This window comes from Morchella sextelata, assembly GCF_020137385.1.
Source record: "Morchella sextelata strain SCLS chromosome Unknown scls_4, whole genome shotgun sequence".
In the NCBI taxonomy this organism is placed as follows: Eukaryota; Fungi; Ascomycota; class Pezizomycetes; order Pezizales; family Morchellaceae; genus Morchella; species Morchella sextelata.
Window position 1 is genome coordinate 2,238,030 of NW_025408619.1, and position 15,718 is coordinate 2,253,747.

The 15,718-nt window shown below is 45.2% G+C and overlaps 5 protein-coding genes across 5 annotated transcripts; 4 read left to right on the forward strand and 1 right to left on the reverse strand.

Annotated features, from left to right (window-relative positions):
• Window positions 1-3,412: 3,412 nt before the first annotated feature.
• Window positions 3,413-4,758, forward strand: H6S33_010488 (uncharacterized protein; the record flags this gene model as incomplete). Its single annotated transcript, XM_044841878.1, has 4 exons — window positions 3,413-3,752; window positions 3,809-4,131; window positions 4,190-4,276; window positions 4,330-4,758. 4 exons carry the CDS (start codon window positions 3,413-3,415, stop codon window positions 4,756-4,758), a joined length of 1,179 nt encoding a protein of 392 aa, XP_044697631.1.
• A 568-nt stretch (window positions 4,759-5,326) lies between these two features.
• H6S33_010489 (uncharacterized protein) lies at window positions 5,327-6,211 on the forward strand (the record flags this gene model as incomplete). The annotated part of the gene is made up of 4 exons (XM_044841880.1): window positions 5,327-5,471; window positions 5,532-5,690; window positions 5,758-5,803; window positions 5,860-6,211. 4 exons carry the CDS (start codon window positions 5,327-5,329, stop codon window positions 6,209-6,211), a joined length of 702 nt encoding a protein of 233 aa, XP_044697632.1.
• A 357-nt stretch (window positions 6,212-6,568) lies between these two features.
• Window positions 6,569-7,963, reverse strand: H6S33_010490 (uncharacterized protein; the record flags this gene model as incomplete). The annotated part of the gene is made up of 7 exons (XM_044841881.1): window positions 6,569-6,611; window positions 6,682-6,810; window positions 6,870-7,280; window positions 7,329-7,427; window positions 7,484-7,569; window positions 7,638-7,832; window positions 7,892-7,963. The coding sequence occupies 7 exons, from the start codon at window positions 7,961-7,963 to the stop codon at window positions 6,569-6,571; spliced, it is 1,035 nt and encodes a 344-aa protein (XP_044697633.1).
• A 2,513-nt stretch (window positions 7,964-10,476) lies between these two features.
• H6S33_010491 (uncharacterized protein) lies at window positions 10,477-12,864 on the forward strand (the record flags this gene model as incomplete). Its single annotated transcript, XM_044841882.1, has 5 exons — window positions 10,477-11,238; window positions 11,298-11,462; window positions 11,519-12,335; window positions 12,395-12,738; window positions 12,793-12,864. 5 exons carry the CDS (start codon window positions 10,477-10,479, stop codon window positions 12,862-12,864), a joined length of 2,160 nt encoding a protein of 719 aa, XP_044697634.1.
• Window positions 12,865-13,948: 1,084 nt separating this feature from the next.
• Window positions 13,949-14,911, forward strand: H6S33_010492 (uncharacterized protein; the record flags this gene model as incomplete). Its single annotated transcript, XM_044841883.1, has 3 exons — window positions 13,949-14,372; window positions 14,426-14,793; window positions 14,852-14,911. The coding sequence occupies 3 exons, from the start codon at window positions 13,949-13,951 to the stop codon at window positions 14,909-14,911; spliced, it is 852 nt and encodes a 283-aa protein (XP_044697635.1).
• Window positions 14,912-15,718: the final 807 nt, after the last annotated feature.

A 15,718-nucleotide genomic window follows, 5' to 3' on the forward strand; every position in this document is an offset into this window, starting at 1 on the left:
GTAGCTACTGGCTTCGCCGATGTTGTTGTACTAGTACGATATACTGAGAGCGAAAGGTTAACTATCAAATTATACTTCTATCAAAGGGGCACCATGTTCTCGTATAAAGAATATAATGAACCATAAATTGAACGAGCGGGTGTGTAAGAAAGCTGAAGGTATATTGATAGCACCGCCCCAACCAGCTAATTGGGTCATAGGTAATCACTCGACCGATGTCTCTCAACTGCGGCCAGCCATTATAAATCAACCAGGACCCAGAAGGACTAAGAATTAGGAGTAATATAGGGTCAAGATATGATTACCAGGACATCGTTGTCCCTATATATAGAGTGATCATGATGAGGTCGTGATTACGACCGACCTTCTAAGGGCCTCTGTTGAATATGATGGCGTGCCGTTGTTGCTATTCATTCTGTCTGGCACCTAGAAGAAAGATAAATTGAGAATCCTATTATTGCCCTCATACTACGTGTGACAGGTATTGAGAGGGTAGATAATCCACGGATAACGATATACGTGGCAGTGCTGAGCTCGTGTCCCCCCCCCCCCATCGCCTTTACACTCATTCAAAAACGCCCGCCGCAGCTTTATCGGCCCAAAATACCCCCCGAGGATGAGACTACTCCCTCCCGATTTAATATAAAGGCGTAAAAGTATCGACAGTAAGCTGGTGTGATATGGGTAGAAACGATAGTAGTGCTATAGTATCCGCTAGGTTAACTTGGGAGGGATAAAGGTTGAGTTCCTTCTGCTATTATATGCCGAGTGAGATTTAGTGATTCATCTCGGGGCTTAATCCACTATTCGGCAGAGATGCCAAAAAAATGGACTGAGGCTAAGAATGGACTCATGAAGCTGGAGGGTAGACGAACCGAACGTTTTGTCTCTCTGTATGAAAGCCACGTGTGTGCGGACCAGCTGCATAAATTTCTCGCATGCTGTAGGGACAGGCCCTACACTAAGCGGATTGGACTTAGACTAGAACACTCTAATGCACCTGTACGTGCCTACATCATACACCAAGCTCTGCGCGGAGTTACCTTGGTTTACAGCTGTTTGGATACTTTCTGTCGCTTTAAACATCGGGTATACTTGATATCTACATGCATACAACCTTCCAACTTTCACCAAATCGGCGCTGAAAGCCTTGCGCCTTCGCCAGCCTTACACTATCCTCGGCATAAGGAAATCCATCTATGAACAGCCCTTGCTGCTTCATCACTCAACACGTCTTTGATATCTTTAAAATACAAAATCCCCGGCCGCGGCCGGATGCAATGGTTGACCTTTGCATTGACGAACACTTGAGGTCGCCACGAAACGATTACCCAACAAACGGGGGCTATTCAGTACCTGTTACACGAAAGCAATTCGCCACCGGTGGAAACATTGGTTGTCTCCAATGACGGACCCCTCCTTTAAACGCAATGAGGACACGTTCTAACTTGGGTGTAATAGGAATTGATTCTTGATATCTGGCATAGACCACCAAGCCGACTGAAGTCATCTCAACTCGACGATTGGAGCTGGAGGTGTATGGAAAGTGTACAGGTTGATGAGTGAGCGATTTGATGGTAGCAGTGATTCTTATAGCTGAGTAAGCTGGATTCTATTCATATTTTGTGGGCGGTGGATCAGGCATAACATTGAAAAAGTAGTTGATTGTTCTATTTAGCTTTGAGGGCGTGAACCAACAACTACATCTCGGAGTGTTACATTTTAGGGTACGGCGCGTGTAGATATATACCCACGTAGAATTAAGTCCTGTTGATTTATATAGAGGGATTTTACGAGAGATACCCCAGCACCGCCAATTATTCTTACGGCTCTATGCGAACTCTGATTCCTTGGACGTCTAACAAGAACTCGACAGGTGGAGAACCAGCACGGACAAAGTGATTCACTCTGGGCATTTCTGCGGCTATCCAGCATATATATTGCTGGATTTTCGACAGTGGATGAATGTTTCAACTCAAGTGGTGATCGATGCCTACATCCAAGAGGTAGAAAGCTACAGGGTAAAACAGAACCTTTTACAACTCGACAAACTCAAGCTTCAACCGTCACCGACAATTGAGTAGTATGTCAATGATTGAAAAAGCACTAAATTTGCACGCATGTCACGGTTCCATGGCTCAGTTGGTTAGCGCGTGGTGCTAATATCATACCCCTCAAGGGTTGAATGTTAACGCCAAGGTCGAGGGTTCGACCCCCTCTGGAACCATTCATTCATATGAGCAAAGCATGCCCTGAAAAGCCTGTGATGTTAAAACGGTTTTTTTTTTTACCAGCCCTGTTATCAATCTATCCGCAACTCGGTGCCTCCTCTAATTACAAAGAATCTGTGAAAATAAATCCGAGCCCATAAAAGCGCTGTTAGAATTTCCCAAACGAATCGTAAGTAGCTTTGTGAATGTGGCCTCGTTGACAGGGAAAATTACATCTAAGTATCTCCAAAGTCTGTGATGCGTCTGAAGGCTGAAAGAAAGAACTTGGGCCGTGTTGGCGTCCGATTCTAACTAATCTCCCCATAAAAGGTGAAACTAGTGTGGTCCGCGAGGCTGCTCGAGGCGAGTAGAGGCAAGTGCTTCGAGGTGCCTCTGCCTCGTATGGTCTATGCCTTTGCTTGCTCATGCAAAGAGAGGTGATGCCTCGAGGTGCTCGAGCTGGCTCGAGGCAGATACATGTAATTACTATGTTTAGATCTGTCAAAATTGCATTTTATTGTGATACTGGTATGCAAATGTAGGGAAAACTTCTAATGTTCCTATCGGAAATATCAACCCTACTGAATATATGCCACTAATACTATGATTGCCTAACCTCGAGCAGTTCGAGGCGAGCAAGAGGGTTTTCCTCGAGTATGCTCGCCTCGTCGACCCCCATGCCTTGAGCTCTCTCGAGGCGAGGTCTCGAGCGTCAATGCCTCGTGGACCACACCAGGTGAAACAGCGTATCTGTTCTGCTGTCTGTGAATAAGGACATAAGAGATGAGTTCATGGTCTCTTGTGGAACCTTGAGGATGGTTCTGAGCGATCTCTATCCACGATTTAGGAGTATGTAGTATGTTGAACAACTTTAACGGGATACCGATTCCGACCTACCCTACAGTACCCCGGCGGTCGAAGCCAATGTTCGGCATCCCGCGTGGCAGGGATGTCAATTCTGGAGCCCGAAGGAACAGAACATATAAATTCCGAACATAGCTGGCCAGAAATGCAGGGACCAATGACGCACCGTGCCGAGAATCAAAACTCACACAAAGTACAACATACACACTCTACTCTACCCCTACTCTAATCCACATAGGCATTCTGGCGTGATGGTCCCCAAGACCCACGAGGTATCGCGTTAACCCCTGACCGACGTGACGCCCCTTCCAAACACCACGCGCGCGCCGCCCGGAAAGATGTTAATATCGCCTATCACCGCCTTCATAATCCTCCCCGGCCTCCAAATACTCTCGTTATGGTCGCCTCCATTCCCAGGGCGCTCCATTGTGTTCGTCTCTGCCATCGTCGCTTGCGCGGTGATTCTTCACTCCGAAAAGGTCAGCGATGACCCGCAGATTACCTATGGTCTGGGGATGGCGTGGCCCACGTATTTGGCCACCATAGATCGGTTGTTGTTTAGTGTTCCGGAGGCGGTGTTCTGGAGGGTTGGCGAGAAGCCGGGCGAGGCATTAGGATATGGGATGTTTGGGTGGAAGAAGTTGAAGTGGGGTGCCGCCCAAATCTTTAATCCACGTGGTAAGTGAGACCTGCACTCCCTCCCTCTTGGAATGTCTCTAATGGGCGAGGTAAAGGGATACATTGGAACTACCAAGTGAAAGGCATCGCACGCATCGAGGGAAAGCGAGAATACCGTTCAAGGAAAGCCTTTGTCAAGAGCCACGCTATCCAGTTCATTCAACTCTGTCTAGGATATGATATCCTTCACAGTTTCCTGGTTTCCCAACACCGACATGTTGGCTCGATTGGTGGGGATTATACTCCGCTGAGTGATCACCCTTTCATCTGGAGTTTCGCGACTACAGCGGCAGCGGCATATGTCATGTTCTGTGGAATTCAGTTGAATCACTTATTGACCTCAATCACGTTTGTGGGTCTGGGTCTAAGTCGCCCGGAGGTGAGTTGAATCCACATCAGCTTATTATTTTCGTGTCACTGACAAATCTTAATCATAGGACTGGCCACCATTGTATGGGAATATTTGGGACGCTTTCACTGTGAGACGTGTATGGGGTTGCTTCTGGCACAAACTCATCCGTAGGGTAGGGTTCCTCTAAACTTCGTATCAAGAATCTCAAGGACTGACACAACCAAGACTCTCAGCTCCTATGCTAAATTTGCGGTCCGAACGCTTCGACTCACCGACGAAACCGGTGCAATTGTACACCTTATCCTCACCTTCACCCTCTCCGGAATCTTCCATGCACTCCCATTGCGAGTGATGCTAGGTCCAGACCATCATGGCCTCCCTCTTGGTACCATATTCTTCTTTGCTTCCCAGGCTATCGCAATTTTATTTGAGGAAGCAGTGGTTTCATGGTATGTTCGTGCTACGGGAGGTCATGCAGAGGTGCGGGTGTGGCACAAGGTTGTAGGGTTTCTGTGGACGACAATGTGGCTGTATTGGAGCTTGCCGTTCTTTTTGGATGATATGTTTGCGTCGGGAATGATGGACGCGTCCACGATCCCTTTCTCGGTGGCAAGAGCGGTAGCGGGCGTCTGCGGGTTTTCTCTAAAGAGCTGATCTTTGTGGATATGTCATCGAAAATAGTAGAGCACACCCGAGTTTATCTGTATAATGCGAATGATAATGATAGAGAGTCGGGATTTTTCAGCAAGTTCAAATACCTATATAAAGTGTCTTGTACTCCTGTACTTTAGTTGAGGTCATCCGGGGTTAGCTTTATCTGTATGTTTCTGGTACAAAAACAGTATTTTCAAACCATATCTTATTGCTGCTAGGGAGGGACAAGTGTCATAGCCTATGGGCTGCGTACACGAATGAATTGTCAATCAATCAATCGGGAGGGACAAATATGCTCATATCCGAAGAAGGGTTAGGGTTATAATTAGAGTATTTGTGTTTATTGTGGAAAAAAATCCGTAAATCATGGTCTATCAGTTGCTCTATTCAATTGAACGGGTAAGGGTTATGTAGGGCAAGGCTCATTCATGTTCAAACTTGGCCAGATCAGTATCCGCATCTCTACATTCATCGGAGATCACTCACTCACAAAAACAAAGACATTCTTCCGCTCAACAACCCTGAAACCCCCACTAATTTCCAGGATGAGCTCATACATCTCCAAAAAATGATTTTCAGACCGACACCATTGCTACGGGCAATCCGGCTCCAAGCAAAGCCCACCTCACTCACCAGCCGAATCCAATGCCGCAATTTGAACTTTTGGGGCCGTAAGGGGATGAAAGAGGACGACGCTGTAATTACCGCGAAAGGTAAGGACATCCTCCCCCGGGGTATTTGAGGGAAATATGGAAGACTGACTGTGATCCCAGGCCTGGGCGACAAGATTTTGGTATACTATGCTGGTCAGAGGATTGTATTTGTGGCGACACTGAAGTTGGCGACACTCTTTGTCGCGGGGTTCTGCACCTTCATTGCCGCCCCGTCGGTTGGCGTCGAGACTGATTATGGCTACTGGGCTCCTGTGGGAAGTAAGCGTTCCTTATATATATTATTCAGAGGCATGAGTCGAAGCCAGAATAACCATTGTAATTGCAGTTATTATTGCCGGCACCATCCCCATAGCGTTCATGCAATACACCAGGTACATGCTCTCCTCTCATCTTCCTATGGAGCCTTCAACTCACTCGTCATGCGCAGTCCCCCCTATGTGACCCACGCATATCTCCATCTCCCTCCCTGGGCTCGAGTTTCTCGCGAGATGGTCGCCCGCTACGTCAAGAAGCTTCCGCCTAGTGCCGAGATCTCGCTCGGTACCATCCGTACTCTAGGTCGCCCGCAACTCAACAAAGTGATCTTAAGCGAGCTGAGGTTTAAGCCCAAGAGGCTGGGATGTTCGAATTGGGAGTGGAAGCCGCCATTTGAGGACAAGAAGGTGTATAGGGATTTCTTTGTCGACCAGAGGGGGAGCCCAGCTAAAGTTCCCATGCCGGGGATTATGGACGAGATCATGAAGTTGGTTAGGGAACAGACGGCGCTAGAGAAGAAATAGATTTTATAGAGGCTCGTAAAGTAATAGAACGGGGTGGAGTTTGTTAGAGACGCTATTAGAGACTAAGTTATTGACACATGCCATTCCGAGACTCCAGTCCTTGGTCTTGGAGTCTACCCAGTAGATTTATCGATATATATCATGCCTCAGCAGAATATGGTATAGATCACTATATTTGAATTTCTTATAGTGAAATACGGAAATATTTAGAGATGTGCATTTTATGTATTTAACTATATATTCCTCCGCTTCTTCAAATATCTACATGCAATGTGATTGCCAGACACGGGTCATGAAGACTTATGACCGTTTCGATTTCAGTGATGGTACGCATTGTACGCGATAAAACACCCCCCTCTACTTCCTTTCCGGGGTATCTGCGTATAAAGTGTGGGCAATCCTGTTATATCATTAACTGTCAGCATTCTAAAATCACTATATCTAGTGCTAGAGAGTGGGAGGACACTGACCCAGCCATGTATCTCTCGCCAGCTGGCTCAGCAGCTTCGGTGGCTTCACGAATTTCCTTAACCTCCTCAGCAGTCAACTCAACATCCAATGCGCCAACGTTCTCTTCCAGGTATTTGATTTTTTTAGTTCTAAGCGTCAATACAAATATTAGTATCGTCTCTTCAATCCAGAGACTAGGAATACATACCCCGGAATCGGAATAATATCTTCCCCTTGGGCCATCAACCATGCCAACGTCAATTGTCCGGGAGTGCACTTCTTTTTGTCGGCTATCTGTCTCAACTTCTCCACCAGCTCCAAGTTCTTCGGGAAGTTCTCCTTAGAGTATCTCGGCAGGCCCCTCCTGAAGTCACCTTCTTCGAAATCGTCGGGACTCTTGTAAGCCCCTGTTACCATTCCACGACCAAGCGGACTGTACGCAACTGTTGTGATACCAAGCTCGCGGCAGGTACTTAGGAGGTTGATGGTGGAATTCTCAATGTCGAGGGTGAAGGGGGAATATTCGACTTGTAGGGCAGCGATAGGATGGACAGCGTGTGCACGCCGAAGAGTGGCAGCGCTACATTCTGAGATACCAATGTGTCCAATCTTGCCAGCTCTAGAGATAATTAGCAGATATCACTGGAGGGACGAATGAAGAGCTTACTTTACGAGCTCTGCCAGGGCTTCCATTGTTTCCTCGATGGGGACATTTCTGTCCACTCTATAGTATTCACCTACGCTGTTAGTGCTACTCATGCCAACACTGTGAAGGAGCCGTACCTATGAATGTAGTAAAGGTCGATATAATCTACCCCTAACCTGGCGATTGACTTTTGGTATGCCTCATGCACATATTCTTTGTCGCCTCTCACGATTATGTTTACACCTTTCCCCCCTGTATTCGTCTTAACACCATCTCCTGCGTCAGCACCACTCTTTTACACCACAAATAGGGAAGTAGGTACTTGCTTACCGTTGCCGCAAACTTGGTAGCGAGAAAGATGTCCTTTCTCTTACCAGTCCTCTTGAACCATTTTCCAATAAGCTCCTCGTTATCTCCATAGAAGTCAGAGGTATCCCAGAATCTCTCGCCAAGCTCATAAGCGCGGTCGAGAACTTTAAAACGCTCCTCATCTGAGTCCACCTTTCCGTAGAACGCACTCAATCCCTAGCAAAGGTCAGCATATTGCAGACCGAATGAAAAATTAAGTGATAATGTGAATGTACCATGAGACCAAGTCCGAGGGCGTTGACCTGCGGACCATTTCTTCCGAGTGGGCGAGTGGGTAGTACTGTCATGATTTTTGTAAATTTAGCCTATATATCGTTTAATCCGAAGTGTTGATTTGATTGCTATTGTGATTGGAATTGAGAACTGACATGAGTTCATGTCGATATATATAAGGGTCGAGCTTCAAAAGTTTGAAGATTATACAATCAATCCGTAGAAACTAAGGGATGCAATTCGATTTCCGCTAATGACATCATCTAATATGGGATAGTCGTTGTCGCGGAGTTAACGGGGCTAGAATGCTGGAGTTTAGTGGTTCATGGATACATGTAGTACACGTTGTGGAAGAGTTTCGAAATTCCGTGCGCACGGGCACCGTGCGAAATGTTAAATAACCGACCGAACCTTGGTGACCGCAGTTGATCTACATGTACACACTACACGACGTACTGTGGAGTTGATATCGATATGGAAGAGTCTCAGGATTCCATGAGCCATGTTAAATCCAAGGGCAAAGGGCTTCCGTACCATTGTTTATCACCTTTCGATGTATCCGAGCTACATGTCTTTGGCAATCTCTGCGGCACAGAAGTCCTTTGCCCTGAATCTAGACAATCAGTTAATCCCTGGTCGCAGCTTCTAGATGTACTGTGTGTACGTGACAGATCGTGGACTCATAGGCCCTCACTCGGCTATGAGTGACCACAATATAGTTACATATAATTGGGTTACATATAGTAAGCACCGTTTTGATGGGGATAGCGCTATCGTTACATTCTCGACACGCTTATCCAAAAGTTGACCATTGTTACTGCAAGGCTGCTACCAACTATTCCAAGTGTGTACCGCGCTTACCCGCTCAGTCAACGACCAATAAAACATGTAAGCACTAGTAGCAGCCTGTATTTGTGGAAGGGTAGAAAACACGTAAAGACGTGTGTGCAAGGGAAGTACATGTACTCGCATTTCAAATATGCACATTTGATAAGCGAGTACTCATATTCTTATTACCGACGGTAAATGCTTGTGTCCTTAATCCACAGTGACCTACATCACATACATGTATATATCATATCAGACGGCCATATCCTTGCTTGGATGCAAAGTACATGTATACAAAGTACCTACATAACGTCCGTGACAGAACTTCTGAGAATACATGTATCTATCGATGCGCGCGCAGTTAACCTTAAAACCACGGAGCCAATGATCTTACCGCCGAACACCTGAATGTAGATTTATGACGTATATATGGAGCGATTTCCTCCTTAGAGGGCTCCCGGCCCCCACTGATTGACATTGAACCTAGAGGAATAACCCCTTACTCATACCAACCTTGGTTCGGATGAATATTATATCCGCAGTTTAAAATCAATGTGCGAAATAGATGTATGCACATTGAGTGCTGCCTAAGCGAGGGTTAATTTTGCCTACAATTAATTAATATATGAATATCAATGAAGATAAGCACTCTCTCTGATCATCTGCACACACACTAGCATTGGCAGACTCACTCATTCAGCTAAAGAACGTAAGAACTTAGAAATGCCACATTCTGCAAGGCAGATACGTGGCAGTGCCCAAATAACTCCTATCCACTATATATTTATATGTATTACTAAAATCAGGACCTGGGGCCTTTCGCATATGTCCTAGGGCCCGGGGCATAATATGTACATGTATGTACAACACGTTCATATCTCAGCTTCTAAAGACTAAGATGTAGGTTATAAACATACATGTTATTATGCAACTGAAGGCAATAAATTATCCAAACGCCCAGATTAAGCAAATTCCTGTACCTACTTCTCGCTTATTCTCACCAAGATCACGAGTTTATACATCATGTGCACTTATGACCGTTCACCATAGCTCTCGCCGGTGTTGACTGGCCACAGCCCTAACTTCGCCTCATTTTATGCTTTATGAATATATAGCCGAGCATCCCCTACTTCCTGGTGAAGGCTTCAGAACATCATGCTTTATTTGAGTCCAATCACAGCCTTGTTTGATTGGTTATCTGTTTCAGCGAGCCCAGGTGCTTTGTGTTACTGCCTGACATAGGACGAGAACTAGTGTAATATTCCGACTCAGATGATAGGAGGTTGCTAGGTATAATGTACTACCTTAGCTTACCATGTGCGACCTGATCCTTAATTGAGTTGACTCCTGATATAATGCCCCACCAGATTGGGGGGGATGTTTGGGGAGAAGATTGTACGCGAACACTGGCTTTATTTCAGCTGATCAAATGATACCTGTGTGTTTGTGACCGAATGACTGGAATTTTGATAAAGTGGTTGCCCTACTATATCTACATGTATACATTCCTATGTTGCAATGCCACTTATTACATGTAGTATATGACCCATATCAGATATTCTTGCCTAGATTTTGAGGTTGGAATAAAAATGGAGCCTCACTGCATATAATATGTATATAATGAGCAAGAAAGACTACACATCTTTATAGACGTTATCCCAAGCTTTGTACTTTTACAATCTACCAGCTTTTTACTTTCACAATCTAGGCTAAATACATATACAGAGAATTCTAGAAGAAGGCAAGCCTGCTGAACACTATGACGCGTACATTCTCAAAACCTGCCTATATCTGGCCCATTTTTATACTATTCGACCTCCTCGTCTACCTTCCGCTTGCGAGTGCAGATATTCAATACGCAGACTTTCATAAGTGCTGTGAAAAGGCCCGAGATCAGTTTTATTTCACTAGCAACTCTCAAAATAATAACACGTACACCTGTGGTGCCAGCTTCGATGATGGGAAAGACGCCGCCCTGCCCATATATGTCAGCCTGACCTGGTGCCGTGCAGAATGCGGAGGATTCCAACCATCTCGCGTGTCGAGGAACCACTTAAATGAAATATTGAGCCCACTGGTCGGATTCCTTATCCCGGCCTTAGTGTTCAGTATTTCTATTCCCAGGGGCTGGCAGCTAAGAATTCCCGGGAGGCTTTTCAAAGAGGATTGGTTTACAGCGCGGGGGTCCATGAACCTTGTTCTCGCAATGGTCATTGTGACGGTGGAGACACTTAGATGGATTACGGTTGTCTTTGTCTGTGCAGGACCAATACTAGTGGGAGGGCTTTATGAAATGCTTTTAGACCATAGACTCTTGCGGGAATTGGCAACATTACACGAGCCCGAAGGCACTGGTACCAAGGTGGATAGGGAGCTGCGGAGGAGGAGGATACTGGTGACTTTGTTGTTGGGAAATTTGAATATAAAGGAAGGGAAACCAAAGGAGGGCGCGGAGCAATTTATTGTAAACGCATCAGAGATACAGGCAAAGGCAAGGTTACACTCGTTGCTAGAATCGCAGGTATGAAGGCTCATCTCGTCCTTTGGAGAAATGACAATGCTAAGTGCAATTATCTCTAGGGATCCTTCGGAGCTGTTGTTGGATCGCCGGTGATTTTTTATGTAGGATCATTCATTTATGCGCTAATCGATGCGCTGAAGAATCTTGGAGACAATGATACCTCCCACGCCATTGCACTCGGTATCTGGTACTCAGTTTTTGTGATAGTAGCAATTGTCTGTGGAGTAAGTCAAGTTATACCCCAGCTCCCATTTCTACCATCGACTAACTCTATATACAGTGCCTACTAGGTTGCAATAATCCCGCTGCCCTCGAAGGCATAGTCTCAAAAACCGCTCCGCCAAAAACCCGTGGGGATAGTGCAAGCGAAGTGTTTCTTTCGAGGTACAAGCCCGTATCCATCTGGGATCGTGGTGTAAGTACCTCCAAATGGGCCAAAGCCAATGGGTTGGAGGGATACTTAGGAACCAACACATCGATATATTTTACAGGTCTCTCTGCAGCAATCCTTATGTCAGCTCCTTGCTGGCTTGCATTTCTGGTTTCTTTCGAGACTCCAGAAATTGGCCTTGGTTGTAGGAGTTTTATGTTCTTTTTATATTGGGTCTCCCAAGTTGAGTTGATTGGGATTTTCGTTATTAGACAGACAATAGGAAAAAGACCCGGCTGGCCCAAGTGGGCGAAAAAGTTGATAAATATTCTTCGAGGTTTCGCATTCATGTTGGCATTCCTTTCCGGGGTTGGTGGAACGATCATGCAGCTTACCGGGGTTTTCCGGAACTGTATATGCAAAGCTGGAGTGAGAAGCTTTATAAATCCCAATGGAAACTTCATGGTCCAGTTAGCGACTGATACAGAACTGGATCGGAAGATGGCGCTTAGCGTGTGGATGTTAACTGGTGGGTGCAGTTTGGGTGTGCTGGTATTACTGTGCCTTTATGCATGGTGGTACCAGACAAATATTAGGCAGAAATGCTCACAGTACATCCATAATCTGTCAAGTCTACCACTTGTGGGCGATAAATTGGTATGTTTCAAACTAAGAGCCTCTATGGAGGAGCCACGAAGGCCATACAGGGAATTTATTCAGGTGCCAGGTATGTATATTTTACACCTCCGTTTTTCAATACAATCTGCTTACGAACGGGAAACGTAGCTCAGAACGGATTCCTCCAGCTAGGACCAGAAAACTCTTGTGGCGAATTGCAAATTTGTCAAACACACAACAATGATATCGCAAGAAGGCACCTAGCTGTAACTATCCCCAACGACAGTAGATTATACCTTCATGTAGTAGAGAGAGATAGCCCTCTTTTGACAGGAGCACTGGAATTGACATGGGAGACCACTCCGGATGAGAGCCCTAGCGGAAATTTTGTGTGGCAGGGAAACAGGTTAGCTTGGCGTACTACAGATGAGAGCTATTTGGACGGATTTTTCATTGGCTCAAGTATAGGTGAAGCTCATAGAGTATATTTGAATGCGGTGGCATATGGGATGGTAATATACCCCAATCAGAATACTGATGCAATTGGCTAATTGATATGACTGTAGGACCCTGTTACACCGGTACCAATTCAAGATGTCGCTCACTTCACTCTGCATCGGGTCAAAAGTGTGAGATGAGAGGCTATAGTAGAAATACCCCTCTGGCCCTATTAGTTGAGGAGAACCAGTGTCTCTCCGCGTGAGAGAAGTAGTGTGATCCTCGCAACAATTCACTACTCGGCCTTTGAAGATTCTACAGTATTAAGTCGGATCAGCGCTTGTTGAGGTCGTGGTCGAATAAGGAAAATGAAGGTCGGGACACCGGTTCTAGTTCCTTCCTCTCCAACACAATCCTGACACTCCCCAGTGTGAGGGCTTCGGTATTCGTTGTTCAGTCTGAGGATTTTCATCAGTCGCCAATTCTCGTCAGGCGTATGTTCACTTTAAACTGTGATGAGAAGATTTCCTTTGTTTAGTATTGTGAAAGAGGTTTCACGGCGCGCAATAATTATAGTATGCTTTCTTTCAATGATTTATTAATTTTTATATCATTTTTTTGTAAGCTTGTATACGTAAGATCGATAAATTAAAAATCAATTTGTCTTTTCTAAATACGTTATACTTGTACGTGTGGGTATGTGAAGAGAATAGAGAGTCTAAAATGAAGTATACGAGACTTGGCTACTTGCTTGACTAGAACACAATAGAGGGTCATTATGTGCTCGTATAACTGTTGGAATCGTATTAGAATGTGAGAAACTTTCATTATAACCACCTTCTGACACAAGGAGAACAGGTCTGAAACCAACATGTGCCATGCTGCTGCTAATACGCGAGTGAGAGGCTGTGAACCGTCAATTAGCGTATAAGTACGCCAAGCCCGAGTGATACTTGATGCATGCTCCGTAGGTACTTGAATTATCATACACGGAATAACTTCTCTTCCCGAGTAAGTTTTTACAAATTGATTGTATCAATTCAAGGGAATTCAGTGCATAGATCTCTAGGGGCGCCAAGCCTCGAGAATGCATGTACATACATGTATGCGGCTGAAGATTGTCGAACGATAACATTAGATAAGCAGCTCAGCCAGCATGTGGTTGGTAAACGTGGCTGCATGTTAAGTAGGAAACACCAACAATACAATACTGAAGCCATAAAACAAACATATTCCCCTCCCCCCCCCAAATCCCACTTCATACATATCCTTCCTTTGTTCAGAATGAGTAGCTTTATGATAGCCTCCATCGTTCGTTTCCTCAACCCAGTCATCAAATCCAGAAATAAAATGGCCTCAAGTACTAGCAATAACGCTAATAACCATCAACCCACCCTGCAAGATGTCCTATCAGTCAAAAAATGTTTTCTAAAAGTGGTCCCAATTGAACTAGTCGACCAGATCATCAGTTTTGCCGAGTACTGGCCCCACAATACCATCAAGCTTGCGGAGGGAACTATAGTCCGAAATAACGGGGAGGAACTGTGTCTGCAGAGCCAGCCCCTGCCGGGAACATTTATTCCAGAGAGCGAGACAGAGGGGGTAGATATTGGTGGGGTTTGTGTGAGGACTCTCATACCGGCGAGGAAGGTGGTTTTTAGGATTTGGAGTCATGATCAAGGATGGAGCAGTAGTAATCCTGGACGGGGTGGGGGTTTATCGGTATCTTAGTCTTGCTCTTTATTTACTGATAGTATTTAGACATCTATGAAGGATCCTTTACCTGGTTCGAGGCGTTTCTGGAGCGTCCAGTCACTATTGCAGCAGCTAGGGGAGCAACGCCACTGACAAACCCCATCAACATCAAGGGCAGAGACGTATTGTCCGCGCGTCAATTCGAACTTGGGTGGAAAACTGTTCCTATATCCAAGGGAAATACAGAAGAAACATGCGAGAGATGCCATATTCAATGTAACGTTCGGGCTAGCTCCGAAACCAAGAGCCATACAGTTGTGTGGAGTTGGGATGATCGCCCCGGGTCACAGCTTGCGGGTGGTTCGGGATATGGAGGTGATTTCGTCAGGAGCATGAAGGCAGGAGATAGAGTATCGGTTGTAGCGAGAGCTATGGTAGGTATTCATCAATTAGATTCTAGAATATTGTTCCAAGAAGTGCTGACTGTGTTAGTATCCGGGTTGGGCGAATCATGTGCAGAAGATGGAGATCGACATTTATTACGTTGTTTAGACAACGTGTATTTATTGTTAGTAGTCAATATTGAAGATTATTTGTTCGACGTGCCCTTTTCACCCCCCGTCCCGGTACAGAAGCTACGTTGAATAATTTTTGGCTTTTTCGTGCATTCCTGGCCAGGAATACATGTATGTAGACAGCAATGTCTAACGTCACCCCTAGGGTTTGTCGTCAGTCTAGTGTAGATTTCAGGTGAGAAAAATCTAAGAACGACTGAGTTTGCAGATGGAATGAGGATTTAACGCTGGAAGGGCCACCTGAATAGCCATCAACGTAATGACGCTAGGTACGTAGATAAATCTAGTGGCTGCATATGCAACGCGTATCCTACATACATACTGATAGAGGAAGTTGATTGGTGGGTTTTGACAGCTTATAATTTGAACTGGAAACTCTGGGTTTCAGTAAGTATATAAATTGAGCGATTGGACCAATTACTTAGGAATTTTGGTGAAACCGATCGCGAGAAGCACAAACAGATATCAGTTATGTAGGATACTAACTTTACTTATCACACGTCTCAAGCCGGCTGTGCGGCAGCTTTTCACTGATCGAGAAGAAAAAGAATGCTTCCTTTTGAGCGCGCCGCAATCAATTGGCCGGTACAGATTTGAGTCCACAGTTTTTTTTCTTTTTTTTTTATATCAGTGTTTCATTTATTTCTGGGTATGGTTCCCCCAGTCTTAAAGGTAACATGAGAAAAACGCCAAGTCTCGAATAACTTTTCAACCACGATTGATATTAAAAATATGGAAAGACAAACTCTTCTTCATCATGGTACCCAGCTTTTCTCTTTCCATA